At 39.5% G+C, this 20,985-nt stretch overlaps 1 protein-coding gene across 3 annotated transcripts in view; it reads right to left on the bottom strand.

Annotated features, from left to right (window-relative positions):
* Positions 1-20,985, bottom strand: part of pigk (phosphatidylinositol glycan anchor biosynthesis, class K) — a 102,945-nt gene that overhangs the window by 24,348 nt on the left and 57,612 nt on the right. The window contains exons 1-9 of one of the 3 annotated variants that reach the window (XM_061978922.1): positions 16,138-16,278; positions 15,776-15,829; positions 15,571-15,662; positions 13,595-13,730; positions 11,789-11,900; positions 10,179-10,275; positions 9,182-9,299; positions 5,304-5,414; positions 3,888-4,060 (exon numbers count right to left, since the gene is read on the bottom strand). In XM_061978922.1, coding sequence (XP_061834906.1) covers positions 3,888-4,060; positions 5,304-5,414; positions 9,182-9,299; positions 10,179-10,275; positions 11,789-11,900; positions 13,595-13,730; positions 15,571-15,662; positions 15,776-15,829; positions 16,138-16,203 — 959 coding nt within the window. In that variant the 5' untranslated portion in view covers positions 16,204-16,278. Of the gene's footprint in view, positions 1-3,887; positions 4,061-5,303; positions 5,415-9,181; positions 9,300-10,178; positions 10,276-11,788; positions 11,901-13,594; positions 13,731-15,570; positions 15,663-15,775; positions 15,830-16,137; positions 16,279-20,985 lie in introns of those variants that run through there. The other 2 variants (XM_061978923.2, XM_061978924.1) reach the window with 2 other exon arrangements.

The raw sequence follows: 20,985 nt of genomic DNA, 5'->3' as shown, positions 1-20,985 counted from the left end.
ACTAGGACTCTTCACCACAGTCTTCCACTTATGGTCCTGCTGAATTAATTCAATATGAGCGCAGTTGAGGGGAGTTTAAACATCTAAAGTTTGTTTGTGAACAAAATGTTTAATTATAAAAAGGCATGATACTGTGTGCTTTCAGGAACTGCGGCTGTTAACAAGCTATCAAGAAGTGGGATGAAAACAAGTTCATACTGAGGAGGGCAATGAATCTGTAAGGCCATCTAGTGACAATGCTTGATTATTACACTCTGCAATTTTTTTTCCAACTTGCATGTACATCATGCAGTTATCCACAACGTGGCGCCAGAAGCAAGTAGCTCGCCTGCTGACTTCACTCTGCAGTGTACAAAAAAGTGCCTTGCTGTGAGCTACCCTGAGGGCACATCTGACTGTCCAAAAGCCAATAAATTTAACAGATGACACAGCTAGTAGTGAACCATTAATGACAGACGCTCCAATAGTTGGATGTTAAGTTGGTGTCTAATGTGCAGCACTGCCCTTCAATTAAATCCCCTTCCATTAAAGTTTAAAGCCAGTTTGAACAGTTCTGAATCTTAAGAAATCCCTAAAATTACTTTTACTATTCATGTGCATGTTGTCTGTACTTAACAGGAATGGGATTATATACCGATGCTAAAAAAATCACATAAAAAGACAAAAAATGTGAAGTTAGGCTTTGTTAGATGTGATTTGCCAGAGTGTCAATTATTTCAATTCAGCATTAAAAGGGCTATTTGAAACTTGCTCAAAGTTACATTTTTCAACCAAAGAAATAAAACTACTCTCTAGCTCAGTGGTTCTTAACCTGGGTTCGATCGAACCCTAGGGGTTCGGTGAGTCGGCCTCAGGGGTTCGGCGGAGCCTCCGCCGCGGAGGTCAAGACACACCTGACTCATCGTGTAAATAAAAACATCTCGGCGTTATTATGGATACCCCCGAAGAATGTTCCCTCTAATTCTCCATCTGATTTGCAGGTGTGTAATTTGTTGTGAGTTCATGCACTGTATCGGTTTTGTTATTTGAACAAGGTGATGTTCATGCACGGTTCATTTTGTGCACCAGTAAAAAAACATAACTTTGTCTTGAATTTGAAAAAAAAAAAACATTTTATTTTTCACTAAAGAAGGGTTCGGTGGATGCACATATGAAACTGGTGGGGTTCGGTACCTCCAACAAGGTTAATAACCACTGCTCTAGCTTATGTTACCATTAGTGGTTTAACAGAACATGTATTTTTAAAGTGTCTATATTTTTCTCAATTATTAATTGTATTGAAAAAAAAATTGCTCGTCGGTCCGAGGAATTTGTCTGGCGTTTGGGCTTGTCACTCACCGCTGTCTTGTACACACCAACACATACAGTACATGCCCGCATTGCATTCAATGATGGCTAACTTTAGTAGCTAGACATTGCCAATGGCTATCATGAGCTGACGACACACAAAGCTAATGAGTGTGCGTGTTACATACAAGCGTAGTTTACATCATTACAGAATAAGTGCCAAAAGCTATAATGCTTAAAACCATAGGCATCTATAGTGTCCGACCACTCCTTTGCTACGTCAGCGTGGCCACCATCTTGCGGCAGTCAAGAACGCCCTGTCAACCAGTACAAGTCAACGTGACAACGGTGTTTTATGAAGAAATTGCACATTTACGTGGCAGTCAAAAATCGTAGTATTCATAGATTTATAGTTATCGATTTAGCACACTTATAATAGTAATCACAAACCATTTTCACCACTGCGGTGTACAGTATGCGGGTCGTTGTGGCTTGTGCAGCCCTTTGAGACACTTGTGATTAAGGGCTATATAAACTTTGATTGATTGATTGATTGAAATTGAAATGGTGCTCGCTTATATATATATATATATATATATATATATATATATATATATATATATATATATATATATATATATGCATCTCTTTTACTGTCTTTATGTCATTTGTGTTCTTTTATCTTTCCCTCCTGTTTTCATGTCTTTTTTTACCTTGTTTTTGTGGACTTTTTGTATCTTCATAATAACATAATTTCCCTATTGTGGGATAAATAGTCTGTCCTATCCTGTCCTATGAAGAGGAAATGGGGAAAAAAAGCAGTTTCCTTTTGGATCATGTCAAAAATATGTACAACTATTAATTAACATAAGTTGTACGGTGTACAGTGATATGGTATTGCTGCGGAAGTCTTGACAAAAGACTGCCTGCCAAAAGATTGCGGACAGCTTGACAATGAGATGTGATACGGCCAATTTGTGAGAGTGTATATGTCTATGCCTGCAACACTATGGAAAAGTTAAAGCAGGGGTGTCAAACTCATTTTAGATCAGGGGCCACATGGAGAAAAATCTACTCTCAAGTGGGCCGTACTGGTAAAATCACGGCACGATAACTTAAAAATAAGGGCAACTTCAGATTGCTTTCTTTGTTTAAAAATAGAAAAAGCCCATTCTGGAAATGTACAAATCATAATGTTGTTGGGGGGTTATTGCACTTACATGTTGCGGTTAATAATTCTATCTTTATTTGTCGCTATTTATACTTTCTGAATAAATTATGTGATAATGTTCATCAGTCAACTCAATGGTGTTCATTTTCAATGTATCAAAATAAAAAAATAATATCAAAATCAAATTACAGGATGTTAATTATGTAGTTTGCTCATTTTCCTCGACTGGTGCACTAACATCATATGTTTTTTTTTTACATATGTAGCATACCGTATTTTTCGGACTATAAGTCGCTCCGGAGTATAAGTCGCACCGGCCGAAAATGCACAATAAAGAAGGAAAAAAACATATATAAGTCGCACTGGAGTATAAGTCGCATTTTTGGGGGAAATTTATTTGATAAAATCCAACATCAACATTAGACATTTGAAAGGCAATTTAAAATAAATAAAGAATAGTGAACAACAGGCTGAATAAGTGTACGTTATATGAGGCATAAATAACCAACTGAGAACGTGCCTGGTATGTTAACGCAACACATCATGGCAAGAGTCATTCAAATAACTATAACATATAGAACATGCTATACGTTTACCAAACAATCTGTCACTCCTAATCGCTAAATCCCATGAAATGTTCCTCCCCGGTGTCGCCTCTGGTATGTCCTTTCTTTCTGCTGCTCGATTGTCGTTCTCTGCTGCATATTTCACTACGTCCAGCTTGTAATCTGCAGTATATGATTTCCTTTTCGGTGCCATTTTTGTTCAGCCCTTCTCAGTTTTTATAAGTTACCGCCAATGTTGAAATGATCCATTTTCCTAGGTACGGACGTGGTAGCATGTAGCATCTTTTTTTTCACAATACACCGCCATCATGACCCACAATGCACTTGTGCCATGACCCGCCCCCGCATAATTTCTATTGGTTGACGTGTGTGTGACGACCGCTGACGTGTGTGTGACGATTGCAGACATTTGCTTCGTCTCTTCCGTGAATTAGATAAATAATATTATTTGATATTTTACGGTAATGTGTTAATAATTTCACACATAAGTCGCTCCGGAGCATATGTCGCACCCCCGGCCAAACTATGAAAAAAAACTGCGATTTATAATCCAAAAAATACGGTAATCTACAAAGATACAAAGAATTGCTATTGCGACATCTAGTGGACACATTTAGAACAGCAGTTTCTTTCATTCATAAATTTTGGCTCATTTTTATACTTAGCAAACTCATCCCGTTGGCTGGATAAAACCTGTTCGCGGGCCTGATCCGGCCCCCGGGCCTTACGTTTGACATCCCTGAGTTAAAGCCTTATAAGAATCCGTGTGAAGATTGCAAACACCCCCTTTAACTCAACTATGATTCTTCAAATATATACATATAAATATTGTTTATAGATATTGTGGCTAAATGTTCACTTACTCATCTTCCACCAGCTTTATGGGGTCGGTCAAGTTGATGGTTTCCATGGTGAGCTCCACCTTGCGGACGCTGCCGAAGAAGTCGGTGATGAGGACACTTCCTGGGTCTCTAAGGAACAGGTCTGTACGGTGGCCCGGTGTGGACACGCATTGGCTCTTGGGGCATACTTTGAACTGGTCAGGGCGCACAAAGATAGGAAAGGAAGTTACACACGCTCACTTCCGTCAAGAGTTTGTCACATTTGAACAAGTCATCGTCTGTGACAAACAGCCTAAAAAGTCATTATAGCTACTGCTGTGAGAGCCAATTTGTTGCATCAAAAGGTAGCAGGCCTTTGCAGACTGCACTGACACAGTTGACCAATAAGTTGTATTGATCCAACATTTCCCAGAACAGCACAGAAAGAAGGAGGACGGGAAAATGGGGGGCAATCAGCATTAGTTAGATCTGATGGATGGAGGTTTGAAACTCTTCCTTCATGCCATTGGATCTCTACCCTGTGTGGGCGGCCAGATGGATGCATAGAACATGGGCAGCTGCTGAGGTAGAAACATGGCTTAAGATGCAATGCCCTGTATGTTGGCATTAGCCAGGCCTCCCTCGCCCGCCTGCAGCTCGTGCAGAACTCTGCTGCTCGTCTGCTAACACAGACCCGCAGACGTGAGCACATCACCCCTATTTTAGCGTCCCTTCACTGGCTCCCTGTGCGTTACCGAATACATTTTAAACTCCTTTTATTTGTTTTTAAATGTCTAAACAACCTCGCGCCAACCTATCTCTCCGACCTCCTTCAGCCTTACTGCCCCACCCGATCCTTAAGATCAGCCGATCAGCTGCTGTTGACGGTCCCTGACACAAGGCTGAAGCTTAGAGGTGACAGAGCTTTTGCCGTTGCTGCTCCCAAGCTCTGGAACGACCTACCCCTGAGTGTTAGACAAGCCTCCTCTCTTCCTGTTTTTAAATCTCTCTTAAAAACATACTTTTATTCCATGGCTTTTAACACTGAGTGATATCCATCCTGCAATGGCGCCCCATAATACACCTGCTGTGATCCTGTTTTTATGTTTTTATGTTTTTATTAATTCTATTTTATTTATTTATTTTTTATCGTGTTCTGTTTGTATTGTGTTGTGTTTGCTCGGTACTCGTTTTATCTTTTAACCTGCTCATTGTACAGCACTTTGGCTACCCCTGTGGTAAATTTTAAATGTGCTCTATAAATAAAGTTGATTTGATTTGATTTAAGAACACCGTGTAGCTCGCGCCATCGTGAATAAAAAGGTCAACACCCTGAGCACGCTTATCGCACATTCTGCTTCATGTCTGGCCATTCCCGTGGGACCAGAGCTATTTGTAACATTAGAGCAGACAGATTGAAGTTTAGGAATAGACATCTTTCTAAATGAATGCACTCACCAGGTCATTCATGTTAGTTTTGCTGGCAGGGTGGATGTCTTCCAGGAACTCCAGCATGTAGAAGGTGTAACGGTCCATCAGATGAACTCCAATGCCCAAATCAGGTTGGTGCTGGAGTGAGGAAAAGTGCCACATTAAGTATATTTATGAGCGCCAAATATATCATCTCCCACACTTGTTTGTTGAAGAGGCTCGCTCCTTCCTCGTGGAACTGCCCCTAGCGAGAAGCGCCCACCTTATACATGTACTGTATATGCTAGGGCTGTGAATCTTTGGGTGTCCTACGATTCGATTCAATATCAATTCTTGGGGTCACGATTCGATTCAAAATCGATTTTTTTCAATTCAACACGATTCTCGATTCAAAAACGATTATTTACCCGATTCAAAACGATTTTCTATTCATTCAATACATAGGATTTCAGCAGGATCGACCCCAGTCTGCTGACATGCAAGCAGAGTAGTAGATTTTTGTGAAAAGCTTTTATAACTGTAAAGGACAATGTTTTATCAACTGATTGCAATAATGTAAATTTGTTTTGACTATTAAATGAACCAAAAATATGACTTATTTTATCTTTGTGAAAATATTGGACACAGTGTGTTGTCAAGCTTATGAGATGCGATGCAAGTGTAAGTCACTGTGACACTATTGTTCTTTTTTTTTTATAAATGTCTAATGATAATGTCAATGAGGGATTTTTAATCACTGCTATGTTGAAATTGTAACTAATATTGATACTGTTGTTGATAATATTCATTTTTGTTTCACTACTTTTGGTTTGTTCTGTGTCGTGTTTGTGTCTCCTCTCAATTGCAGCTCTGAGTGTTGCTGGGTCGGGTTTGGTTTTGGAATTGGATTGCATTGTTAAGGTATTGCTGTGTATTGTTTTGTTGGATTGATTAATTAAAAAAAAAATAATAATAATTTAAAAAATAAAATAAAATAAAAAAATAATAGATTTTTTAAAAATGAGAATCGATTCTGAATCGCACAACGTGAGAATCGCGATTCAAATTCGAATCGATTTTTTCCCACACCCCTAGTATACGCCCACCATTTTGTAAAAAGGCAGGCCTCGCTACACATCTTAAAAGTTCTGTAAACTAGCCGTCAGTCGGTTACAGGCGTGAGAGCTGTAAATTTGATCATACAGTTTTTATGTTCAACATGCTAAGCCAGAATGATGTTGCTGTTAAAATGTGAGTGCAATGTTAGAATGTAGCTCAAATAGCTATGCTAGTCTTGCTATGTGCTATGTGTGTGTCTTCTAGTCCCTACTCCTTAATGTTACAATACTGTATGTGAAATATGGCATCTACTAACAGCGTGGATTGGTTGGTAGAGCGGAAGTGCCCGCTTCGGCCATCCTCGTCACTGCTGTTGTGTCCTTGGGCAAGACACTTTACCCTCTGATGAAGGCTGCAGAAGCAAGGTAGCCGAAACTTTACCTTAATAGCCTATATAAATCAACCATTTTTAAAGACATTTTACCCACCCGCTTCCAGTGCCATCATCACTGGTTTTTAATGTAGCTTAAAGATATAGATAATGGATTTCACTATGTAAAAGTGTTTTGAGTCTCTCGAGAAAAAGCGCTCTATAAATATAATTAACTTCAGTAATGTTGGACAAGTTTACATTGACAACGTATATGTAAAAAGTGAATTAAGTACATGTCTTACAGACACACCGTTGGAGACAGGCATGAACACACGCACACACAACTCATTAGCATTAAAGCTAAAGATAGATAAAACCTTATTAAGGAGCGGTTTGTAATATTAGCACCATCAGTGCTAAATATCATTAACTTTTCACTCTCTTCTGGTACTGTTCCCCTACCATTCAGAACAGCAGTTATCCTCCTGCTTAAAAGACTTATCCTTGACCCTGACTACGAACTTTTAAACTATTGGCCGATGTCACACATCCTGCTTATCTCTAAAATCCTCAAAAAAATGGTTGCACAGCAGGTAAATGAACACTTAGCTACGAGCAATCTTTGTAAACCTTTTCAATTCAGTTTCAGGGCAAATCACTGGATAGAGAACAATGATTTGTTACCAACTATGGCTGCTGATGCGTCATCGGTGTTGCTGCTGCTTGATCTTTGTGCTGCCTTCAATGCTGTCAATCATTAAATTCAATTAGAATGTATCAAATCGCGTATTGGTATGTCAGACTTAACTTTTTTCTGGTTTAGCTCCTATCTCAATGAAAGGATACGTTATGTATACTATAGCAATGTGACCTCGGTGTATGTTTAGATCACTTATGTAATTCCACATGGTTTGGTTCCTGGCTTTGTACTTTTCAGCTTTTGAATGTTGCCACGAGGCGACATCATACACAAATATGGTGTTGGCTTTCACTGTTATGCTAATGACACCCAACTTCACATGCCCCTAAAACTGACCAACGCGCCAGATTGTAGTCATCTGTAGGCGTGTCCTAATGAAATTAAACAATGGATGTCCGACAAAGTTTTGCATATTAATGCAAAAAAAAGATGTTTATCATTCCTGCCAGACACAGGCACTTGTTTATGGATACCATCTTAAATTTTGGCAATAAAACAATTGTCCTAAATCAACTAGGTGAAAAATCTTGTCTTTATTTTCAAAACAACTCTTTCATTTCATCTGCACATTAAGAGTATTACTAAAAAAAAGCCTTCTTTCAACTCCGTAATATGGTCAAAATCCGTCCACATGCGCGTGTTACATCTTGTCTTGATTACTGTAATGTATTCTTTTTGAGTCTCCCCATGTCCACCATTAATCGATTGCAATTAGTACTACATGCGGCTGCTAGACTTTTGACGAACAGGAACGTTCAATGATATTATGTCGAGACTGGCCCACCTGCACTGTCTTCAGGCGCATTTCAGGAACAAATTCAACAGTCTTGGACCATCTCATCTTGCTCATTTTCTTGTGCTGTATGTTCCGTCCCAAAATCTGCGTTCCAAGTACATCGGCTTATTAATGTCCCAAAATCTGCGTTCCAAGTACCGTATTTTTCGACTATAAGTCGCAGTTTTTTTTCATAGTTTGGCCGGGCTCCAGTGCGACTTATATGTTTTTTTCCTTCTTTATTATGCATTTTCGGCAGGTGCGACTTATACTCCGAAAAATACGGTACATCGGCTTATTAATGTTTCCTAGTGCCAAAAAAAGTCTGCAGGCTTTTGAGCATATTTTATCGGGCTCCGGATAAAATCGAGCTCTGGAATGCCCTAGCAGCAACAGTTAAAGACGCTACTTCAGTAGAAGCATTTAAGTCTCATCTTAAAACTAATTTATATTCTCTAGCGTTTGGATAGATCCTGTTTAGACCAGGTGACCTGCCACTTATCTTTTCTTGTCTGCTCTGCTCTTTCCCCTCTCCTGCATGACTAGGATACCAGGTGGTCACAGATAATTTCTGGAGAGGTACCAGTCTGCAAGATGCGCTAGCAGTTCCAAGTCATGACCACTCTTCTATGCGCAGCTGGTGACGTCGCTGCGTCGCCGACTTGTCTACATGGAAGAAGATACTCCTACAACCTTGTGTTGGCTCCCTGATGGACTGGACTCTCACAATATCTACTAATATAAAAATTCAATAATTGTTTCCACTCGTCATCCATTGCAGCCGGTCATCCAGGGGGGGGGGAACCCAAGGTTTCTTCTTTTTCCCAGTTCGGGTTTTTTAAGTTTTTCCTTGCCCGGATGTGGGTTAAGATAGGGGATGTCATTGTGGTTTGTGAAGACCTTTGAGGCACTTGGGATTAAGGGCTATATACAATAATTGTGATTGATTGATTGAACCTTAGTAGTGCTTCATAATAGTGAGAGATATTTTGGATGTATTAATATTTATGGCAACCCACCGACAAGGAGTCCTCTCCAACTTGACTGCTGGCCAAAGCCATGAGATTTGGCGAGTAGAACCTCTCGTACATGGAGGCTCCCTGACAGGTGTCGATGATGAACAGCAGCTCATTATACCTGCCAACACAGAGACGCACGCACGCAAGCACGAACGCGCAAACACAGTCAAAATTATATTTAAAAAATAATGTGCATTCGCCATATAACACAACCTTCAAACATCTTTCATGTGGCAGTTGCTATGGTAACAAACAAAAAAACACACTCCCATCAAACAGAACTGCGCACACAGACACTACTTTTTTTTCTCACATATCTCCATCCCAAAAGTCGCGACTTTTCTTCTCCGTCACTCCAAACACTGGGAGGTTTTTTTTGGCCCATCTGTCTAAGCCAAGGAGCTTTTGTGACAACAAGGCGGGTGGCATGACTCCATCTCACATCTCTTTGGAGGATGTCATTTAGCACACTAAATAGAACATCCTCATCGATGCAGTGTCCCAAGGCTTTTACAGTATATGCCTAGAAGCCCTGAGCGCAGACACTTTCCAAAGGCGACCTCGGAATGACAACTGAGACTCACTTTTGCGGGCTCTGTTTCATTCATTTGTCAAAGATTGAGGGCGGAAATGCTGATTAATGCTTCAGAGCACATCGTAGCAACCCCAATATGCAAAATGGAAACTTAGTTCATGAGTGAGAAAGCAAAAGTCTAAATACTTCAGAACCTATAGATCAAGCATGTCCTATCTTCTTCCACCAAGCCACATAAACATTTTTTTATGGGTGTTGGGGCAACTTTTCATACATTTTAAAGACGACAACGAAGCCAAATATAGATCAATACATTAAAGCTAACCGAACAAAACATAAACATCTTAGCTTTGTGTAAGTAAATAATGAATTATTTCCATTTTTACAATATATCAAGGTCCAGCCAAAAAGGTGTTGCAGTGCTGCCCTGTTGTATTTCTACCAGAAGCCGACGCAACGTACCTCCTTTTCTGCCACATCTGTTCAAAGGCGTCTGCCAGCTCCACATTGCTGATCTCCTCAGAGTCTTGGAGCTTCAGGAAGCCATTGCCACCATGCCCTTTATATAAACACATACACATACATTGCAAAGTGCCACCAGGATAGACAGGGAAAGAACACAATGGGGAGTAAATGGTGATCCTTTGCTTAGAGTGAGCAGTATAATAAAATAAATATAAATATATAAACAAACAAAAAAAAATATATATATATATATATATATTTAGTGATGGGTTGATGAGGCGTCATGAAGCGTTTCGACACATAGCAAAACTGTATTGATACTGTCACTAAATACTGACATCTGCTGGACATTAAAAATCCCTACAGGCAACCTATGGACCGACTCAACTGACACTGATTTTATCCATCCATCCATTTTCTACCGCTTATTCCCTTTGGGGTCGCGGGGGGCGCTGGAGCCTATCTCAGCTACAATCGGGCGGAAGGCGGGGTACACCCTGGACAAGTCGCCACCTCATCGCAGGGCCAACACAGATAGACAGACAACATTCACACTCACATCCACACACTAGGGCCAATTTAGTGTTGCCAATCAACCTATCCCCAGGTGCATGTCTTTGGAGGTGGGAGGAAGCCGGAGTACCCGGAGGGAACCCACGCAGTCACGGGGAGGACATGCAAACTCCACACAGAAAGATCCCGAGCCCGGGATTGAACCCAAGACTACTCAGGACCTTCGTATTGTGAGGCAGATGCACTACACTGATTTTATGACCTAGTATATACAATAATATAAACCAAGTCATTGTATTTCATTTAGGATTATTTCATATCTTCATTTAAATAAAAATATATTTTTATCTGTTTTAGATAGAGTCAATAAATAATGTGAACATGTATCATAACATGGAAAACTAAGAGAACGTGTTGTGAATGAGGATGCTTGTGGACTGGGAATTTTTTTTAAATTTTTTTTTTACACATTTTTATTTAAAAAAAACAGTTTTTCCAACGTATTCAATTTTAGACGATTTCTCTTAGCTATTATTTCTCCGGCTGTAGAAAAGACCCACTCACAGGGCACAGAGGAGGCGGGAGTGCGACACAGTTCGTGTATCGGTCACGTGACCAAAACAGCTCATGATCGGTCACGTGACTTTCTAAAAGCGGTACGCGCACCGACACAGGGTTTTGCTCTATGAGCTCGACGCATGCGCCAAAGCATCGGTGTTGCCGGACCCATCACTAATATATATATATATATATTTTTTTTTTTTTTTTGTTGTTGTTGTTAATAAATATATATATATATATATATATATTTATTATGCAGAAATCCAAGCAATCCCAAAGGGTTCACATAGATGTTCTTGCAACTGTATGTATATATATATATATATATATATATATATATATATATATATATATATATATATATATATATACTGTGTGTATATATATACACTGTGTGTGTATATATATATATATATATATATATATATATATATATATATATATATATATATATATATATATATATATATATATATATATATATATATATATATACATACATACATACATAAATATATATATCATTTAATAACCTGTCAGGTAGATGAGAATGTTGCTTCGGTCGTCAGACAGGAGACGCTTGGAGCGAGGCGTGCTGGGCGGAAGCCTTCCGGTCAGAACTCGGAGAAAGTTCTCCACCGTCACCTGAAAAGTGGACACAACAACATGACACAAGATACAAACCCCAAAACCAGTGAAGTTAGCACGTTGTGTAAATCATAAATAAAAACAGACTACAATGATTTGCAAATCCTTTTCAAACTATATGTAATTGAATAGACTGCAAAGACAAGATACTTAACGTTCAAACTGGAAAAATTTTGTTATTTTTTGCAAATATTAGCTCATTTGGAATTTGATGCCTTTAACATGTTTCAAAAAAGCTGGCACAAGTGGCAAAAAAGACTGAGAAAGTTGAGGAATGTTCATCAAACACTTACTTGGATAATCTCAGAGGTGAACGGGCTAATTGGGAACAGGTGGGTGCCATGATTGGGTATAAAAGCAGCTTATATGAAATGCTCAGTCATTCACAAACAAGGATGGGGCGAGGGTCACCACTTTGTGAACAAATACGTGAGCAAATTGTCCAACAGTTTAGAAACAACATTTGTCAACGAGCTATTGCAAGGAATTTAGGGATTTCTACAGGCTGTAATATCATCAAAAGGTTCAGAGAATCTGGAGAAATCACTACACGTAACATTCAATGCCCGTGACCTTGGATCTCTCAGGTGGTACTGCATCAAAAAGCGACATCAGTGTGTAAAGGATATCACCACATGGGCTCAGGAACACTTCAGAAAACCACTGTCAGTAACTACAGTTTGTCGCTACATCTGTAAGTGCAAGTTAAAACTCTACTATGCAAAGCGAAAGCCATTTATCAACAACACCCAGGAACGCTCCCGGCTTCGCTGGGCCCGGCTCATCTAAGATATACTGATGCAAAGTGTAAAACTGTTCTGTGGTCTGACGAGTCCACATTTCAAATTGTTTTTGGATACTGTGGATGTTGTATCCTCCGGAACAAAGAGGAAAAGAACCATCCGGATTGTTCTCGGCGCAAAGTTAAAAAGCCAGCATCTGTGATGGTATGGGGGTATATTAGTGCCCAAGGTATGGGTAACTTACACATCTGTGAAGGCACCATTAATGCTGAAAGGTACATACAGGTTTTGGAGCAACATATGTTGCCATCCAAGCAACCTTATCATGGACGCCCCTGCTTATTTCAGCAAGACAATGCCAAGCCATGTGTTACAACAGCGTGGCTTCATAGTAAAAAAGTGTGGGTACTCGACTGGCCTGCCTGTAGTCCAGACCTGTCTCCCATTGAAAATGTGTGGCGCATTATGAAGCCTAAAATACGACAACAGAGACTCCGGACTGTTGAACAACTTAAGCTGTACATCAAGCAAGAACGGGACAGAATTCCACCTGAAAAGCTACAAAAATTGGTCTCTTCAGTTTCCAAAGGTTAACTGAGTGTTGTTAAAAGGAAAGGCCATGTAACACAGTGGTAAAAATGCCCCTGTGCCAACTTTTTTGCAATGTGTTGCTGCCATTAAATTCTAAGTTAATGATTATTTGCAAAAAAAAACAGTTTGAACATTGAATATCTTGTCTTTGCAGTCTATTCAATTAAATATATGTGGAAAAGGATTTGCAAATCATTGTATTATGTTTTTATTAAGGAATTACACAACGTGCCAACTTCACTGGTTTTGGGTTTTGTACTTTGCTAACATTTAAAAACATGGAAAATAAATAATGAATTTTTTTTTTCTTTTTTTTTTTTTACAAATGCAACTGTTTGTTGCACAGATCAAACCGACCTCATAACCTCGGTAATCCACCTCCACGTCGTCGCCATACACGTTCAGCGCCATGTTTTTGTGGCTGAACACTGTGGCAGGCTTGGGGTTTCTGTGATTACAAGCCATGTCGTCTGCCAGCATCAGAACTATGTGACTAGAAGAGCAGAAAGTACCAATAAAATTAGGCACTTATATCCGCAGACACACATCCACACTAAACTATTTTTTTTAAATAAATATGACACTACTAGGGTTGTACGGTTTTACCAATATTAGTATAATACCGCGATACTAATGAATAATTTTCGGTACTACCCACCAGAAGAGGTGCTTTAAGACATGGCTAGCTAGCTAGCGGCTAAAGTCCAGCCCCAGTCGGCAGTGTTTTAGCCATCCTAGTCACTGCCGTTGTGTCCTTGGGCAAGACACTTTACCCACCTGCTCCCAGTGCCCCCCACACTGGTTTAAATGTAACTTAGATATTGGGTTTCACCATGTAAAGCGCTTTGAGTCACTTGAGAAAAAGCGCTATATAAATGTAATTCACTTCACTTCACTTCACTACTTCTAAATCACTAATCCTTGCCTCCATGGCGACAAATAAAGGAAGTTTCTTACAAGTATCATCCCTGCAGGACGAGGAATAGTTAATATAATATTATATATATATATATTATAATAATAGCTCACCGGCGTCAACATGTAAACAAACACCATTGGTAGATCTACACCTAACATCCACTGTAATGATACCAAGTACAGTAGCGTATCTAGTCGATACTACTACGATTACGTCTATATTTTTTGGCATCACATCTTCTTCCTTCATTTAAAAAAATATATATATTATGTTTATAAACTTAGGAAATATGTCCCTGGACACATGAGGACTTTGAATATGACCAATGTATGATCCTGTAACTACTTGGTATCGGATTGATACCCAAATTTGAGGTATCATCCAAAACTAATGTAAAGTATCAAACAACAGAAGAATAAGTGATTATTACATTTCATTTTAACAGAAGTGTAGATAGAACATGTTAAAAGAGAAAGTAAGCAGATATTAACAGTAAATGACCAAGTAGATTAATAGTTCATTTTCTACCACTTGTCCTTAATAATTTTGACAAAATAATAGAATGATAAATAACACAATATGTTACTACATACGTCAGCAGCTAAATTAGGAGCCTTTGTTTGCTAAATTACTACTAAAAGACAAGTTGTCTTGTATGTTCACTATTTTATTGAAGGACAAACTTGCAATAAGAAACATATGTTTGATGTACCCTAAGATTTGTTGTTAAAATAAAGCCAATAATGAAATTTTTTGTGGTCCCCTTTATTTAGAAAAGTATGTAAATAATTTTGGTAACGGTGTTGTACCGAAATCTGTTACCCATCGGAATTTGTAACTCCAGGGGGCGATGTTCCCATGGCGTTTGTTTGATGGTTAAACGGCAAACCCAAAGAGGAGGAGAAGAACGCTTGCGTAAATGGCGTAAACTATCCTGAATGCTGAAACGTCAGTTGTCAGAATTTCAGCATTAATAAATTACACATATTCTGGAAATCAATGACTTGCTTTCATTATAGTATGAGTCCATTGTATCAGCTGTTGATTCTCTCTCACACACATACATTTTCCGGATTAAAAGCTATCATGGAATGAAACGTCAGTTGTCAGAATTTCATCTTTAATAAATTACACATATTCTGGAAATCAATGACTTACTTTCATTATAGTATGAGTCCATTGTTATTATTAATGCTGAAATTCTGACAACTGACGTTTCAGCATTAAGGATAGTTTACGCCATTTACGCAAGCGTTCTTCTTCTCCTCCTCTTTGGGCTTGCCGTTTAACCATCAAACAAACGCCATGGGAACATCGCCCCCTGGAGTTACAAATTCCGATGGGTAACAGATTTCGGTACAACACCGGTACCAAAATATTGGTATCGGGAGTCGACAACACGAGACATAATTACCTATCAGGGATGCCTAGACGCTTGACACTTCTGTAAACTGACAGTGTGTTGGCCACATGACGGTAGTTGAACCAGAATCTGGACGTGCACACCTGTTCAAAGCACACATGCAGATGTAAAAACTCACACGAGCATTTCCACAGCTCTCGTTGTTCTAGTTCTTAGAACTAATGATAGAGGCGCATAATCATTTGCGTGTACTGACCAGAACGGCCCAGTTGTTGGTGTGGCCGCTGCTGAAGAAATGCTCCGCACTTTCCTGTGTGAAAAAAGATGAATACATTTATTTCATGTCTTTTTAAATCATAAAGCTCGGCTTTGTCCCATGATTGAGATCAAATACCTCTTTACTAAGAAAGGCTTGAATAAGTAGACAACAGCAGTTACATTTCAATGCAGCAAAAGTAAAAGACACAGACACAATTAACAACAGTTATAACAACATACAGTGTGTCATTTTAAATCATGACAGCTAGCATGCTAGCCTTGGAAGCTAACAGGAAGCTAACAGGTGAAATGCGACGAAAAACGGCAAGAGTCACACAATAGAGGCAACATTTGACTTACCTCGACATTAACGCTACCCGCCGACCAAAATGTGGCAAATAACATTGCTACAGTGGCAATTTTCATTGTGAGACATCTATATTGTCACACCAGGAAAAGGAAATAAACACCGGATCCTTCTCAGGATATACTTCCGGTTAAGAAATACCAAAATAAAAGCATTGTTTGGGTTATCGGAAAAATAAAACTAAACAGTCTAAATCAGTGGTTCTTTACCTTGTTGGAGGTACCGAACCCCACCAGTTTCATATGCGCATTCACCGAACCCTTCTTTAGTGAAAAATAAAATGTCGTTTTTTTTCAAATTCAAGACAAAGTTATATGTTTTTGGTAACACTTTAGCACTGGGAACATATTCTAAGTAACAAAGACTTAATTTAGAGTTTTTTGGACACTAAGGGAACATATTTTAAGTAATAAAGACTTAATTTAGAGTTATTTGGTTAGGGTTAGGGCCAGGGTTACATACTTGCCAACCTTGAGACCTCCGATTTCGGGAGGTGGGGGTGGGGGGCGTGGTCGGGGGTGGGGCGTAGGGCTTGGTTGGGGGCGTGGTTAAGAGGGGAGGAGTATATTTACAGCTAGAGTTCACCAAGTCAAGTAATATATATATATATATGAAATACTTGACTTTCAGTGAATTCTAGCTATATATTTATTTATTTTATTATATGTATATATAAATAAAAGAAATACTTTAATTTCAGTGTTCATTTATTTACACATATACACACACATCTACTAATTGTTGAGTTAAGGGTTGAATTGTCCATCCTTGTTCTATTCTCTGTCACAATTTTTCTAACCATGCTGAACACCCTCTCTGATGATGCATTGCTGTGTGGCACGCACAAAAGTGCTTTTATCAAATGCATTAGAGTCTGGAATCTTCCATCTCTCCCTAGCATGGCCCAAAACCGGTCAATCTTTGCTTCCTGAGGAAGATCTTCACTGCCAAGTACTTGGTAGTCCACTACTTCTTCCCGGAGGCTATCCAGGTCCAATCGCAGCTGCGGCTTGGAACTTACAAGCGTATTTCTTCATCTTACTCGTCGTCGGCGTCGCCACGGCTGTATCTTTCTCGTTCTTCTGCTTCGTCTCCTTGTTGTGTGCGCAGTTGTGCACTGCACTCTCTAAAAGCCATAGATGTTAATGTCACATATGCATGTACAGTAGATGGCAGTATTGTCCTGTTTAAGAGTGTCACAACATTGCTGTTTACGGCAGACAAACTGCTTTACGGTAGACGAAAACGTGACTGCTGTTGTTGTGTGTTGTTACCGCGCTGGGAGGACGTTAATGAAACTGCCTAACAATAAACCCAAATAAGAAACCAAGAACTCGCCCTCGATCATTCTACAGTTATAACGTCATTGGGCAGGCACGCTGTTTATATTGTGGGAAAGCGGACTTGAATACATGCTGTCCTCACTCAGGTCCGCATGGAGCTGGAGGGGGCGTGGCCTACAGCTCCGCCTGAATTTCGGGAGATTTTCGGGAGAAAATTTGTCCCGGGAGGTTTTCGGCAGAGGCGCTGAATTTCAGGAGTCTCCCGGAAAATCCGGTAGGGTTGGCAAGTATGCAGGGTTAGAGGGTTAGGGTTATAATAAGTCCATGCCGAATAAGGCATTAATAAGTACTTAATAATGACTAGTTAAGAGAAAATATGTTACTAATTTGCATGTTAATAAGAAATTAATTAATTGTGAATATGTTCCCCATACTAAAGTGTTACCATGTTTTATTACTGGTGCACAAAATGAACCGTGCATGAACATCACCTTGTTCAAACAACAAAATCAACCCAGTGCATAAACTCACAACAAATTACACACCTGCAAATCAGTCTGACTTCTGCTGTTGCCGTATCCGTAATACGCCGATAGGGAGAAGTTTTTATTTACACGATGAGTCGGGTGTGTCTTGACCTCCGCCGAACCCCTGAGCCCGACTCACCGAACCCCTAGGGTTCGATCGAACCCAGGTTAAGAACCACTGGTCTAAATAGTAGTCAATACATTATTCTGTTTTGTGAAATTAATAATAAGCCTAATACATAAACACCATGCAATAAGCTACTGAAACGTCAGTACACACAAAGCATGCATAATTTGAAACAAATTCTACTTGTCAGTATCAACTGCCTTATGCCAGCATCCTGGTGTTGCACAGTACATCCATCCATCCATCCATTTTCTACCACTTGTCCCTGGACAAGCTGGAGCCTATCTCAGCTGCATTCGGGCGGAAGGCGGTGTACACCCTGGACAAAGTCGCCACCTCATCGCAGGGCCAACACAGATAGACAGACAACATTCACACTCGCATTTACATACTAGGGCCCATTTAGTGTTGCCAATCAACCTATCCCCAGGTGCATGTCTTTGGAGGTGGGAGGAAGCCGGAGTACCCGGAGGGAACCCACGCAGTCACGGAAAGAACATGCAAACTCCACACAGAAAGATCTAGAGCGCAGGATCGAACCTAGAACCTTCGTATTATGAGGCAGACGCACTAACCCCTGTTTCACTGTGCTGCCCGTTGCACAGTACAGTCAGTAAAAATACATTTTCATATAAAGTTAAAGTTTAAGCAGCATTAGTTCAAACCCCAGGCGAGTCATACCAAAGACTATAAAAATGGGACCCATTACCGGTTAAATCGCCAAATATGATTCCCGGGCGCGGCCACTGCTGCTGCTCACTACTCCCCTCACCTCCCAGGTGGTGATCAAGGGTGATGGGTCAAATGCAGAGAATAATTTCGCCACACCTAGTGTGTGTGTGACAATCATGGGTACTTTAAAAAAAAATGGTTCTCACACACACTAGGTGTGGTGAAATTATTCTGCATTTGACCCATCCCCATATTCACCCCCTGGGAGGTGAGGGGAGCAGTGAGCAGCAGCTGTGTCTGCGCCCGGGAATCATTTTGGTGATTTAACCCCCAATTCCAACTCTTGATGCTGAGTGCCAAGCAGGGAGGTAATGGGTCTCATTTTTTTTATAGTCTTTGGTATGACTCGGCCGGGGTTTGAACTCACAACCTACCGATCTCAGGGGCGGACACTCTAACCATAAAGCCACTGAGCAGCGTATAAACTGTTTTCTTTTTTAATATATTTGAATAGTTCCTGATAAGAGTTGATATAGGAGCAGCATGTGTTAATGAGATGATAAGGAATCTGCATATTGTCTCATATCAGCATTGAAATATTTTTTTTACTACTACTATGATTACGTCTTTTTTTTTAAATTTATATTATGTTTATAAACTGAGGAAATATGTCTCTGGACACATTTGAATATGACCAATGTATGATCCTGTAACAACTTGGTATCGGATCGATATTTAAATTTGTGGTATCATCCAAAACTAATGTAAAGTATCAAACAACAGAAGAATAAGTGATTATTACATTTTAACAGAAATGTAGTTAGAACATGTTAAAAGAGAAAGCAGATATTAACAGTAAATGAACAAGTAGATTAATAATTCATTTTCTACCACTTGTCCTTAATAATTTTGACAAAATAATAGAATGGAAAATGACACAATATGTTACTGCATACGTCAGCAGCTAAATTAGGAGCCTTTGTTTGCTTACTTACTAATAAAAGACAAGTTGTCTTGTATGGTTGTTAGAATAATTATGTGTAAGTTATCACACAATTCTTATGCTCAAAGGCCATTGCTATAGTTATTATCAATTGTGCTGAAGTTGTACTTTTCTATCTGTGCAAAGCCAATCATCTCGTATCAGTGCTTTCAGACCCTGAATCCGCCTGCTGACTGCAAAGGGAACATCGAGTGCCGTGACGCAGACAAAGCAGAGACAGGGCGATATCACGAGTGTCAACACATTTGCATTTCATTAATAGTCATATATTTTGTCTGAGGCTGTTGAGATGACCCCCTTCCTTCAGCGACAGCCTCAGTGATGTAACCAGGGACCTCACAAATAAATAGAGGAAGCACGTGGGCAGGATTTTAGAGCGTAGTTTGGATCTGTAACTATTGTACAGCCCAATAACGTCTCTCCTCATTGAGTAAGATTTAAGATTAACTCTGTCTCTGCATGATTCCTTGCTTCTTGTCTGTTTAATAGATGTCATCAGTGTTTGAACCTAACAATGGTCACTATTTTATTTAAGGACAAACTTGCAATAAGAAACATATGTTTAATGTACCGTAAGATTTTTTTGTTAAAATAAAGCCAATAATTGTGCAGAATTGGCTATATTTGGATAGTTCCTGAAAAGAGTTGATGTAGGAGCAGCATGTGTTAATGAGACGATAAGGAATCTGCATATTGTCTCATATCAGCATTGAAATATTTTTTTTAAAGAATCAATTAAAGATAACATTTCTAAACTGACCTTTAGATAACCTGAACCTTTGCTTGGCAAATACATTCTAAGTGTGTGACATAAATATTCCAATTGCAACCATGCCAGCTATTCAACGTCATCAATCGTGTTTCCCTAGGACCACAAAGCAGAAGATTTCATTCTCAAATACCCTTAAGACATCCATTCCATGACGTGACTTTCCCCTGTGGCGCTTTTTCACACTTTACCTTCTGGCTGATAGAGTCTGAGAGGATTAATGTAGGATTAGAGGCCGATTATTCCAATCGTTGGGGAATTTTCAGGAAGTCAGAATGAGTCATTGGAAAAAAAAACACGATCGTGTGACCAGTAGATCTAAACACTTAACTGTAACTTGTTTTATTCCAGCCATAACACACATTAAATCATCACATTGCTAGTCAAATAATGGCCTCAAGCCATGCATCACTTATACTTATTCCAGAAAGACACTGGAATGTGGAATAAGACTTAACTT

This window comes from Nerophis lumbriciformis, linkage group LG19 (genome assembly GCF_033978685.3).
Source record: "Nerophis lumbriciformis linkage group LG19, RoL_Nlum_v2.1, whole genome shotgun sequence".
NCBI classification, from domain to species: Eukaryota; Metazoa; Chordata; class Actinopteri; order Syngnathiformes; family Syngnathidae; genus Nerophis; species Nerophis lumbriciformis.
This window is presented reverse-complemented; position numbering and strand designations above follow the sequence as displayed.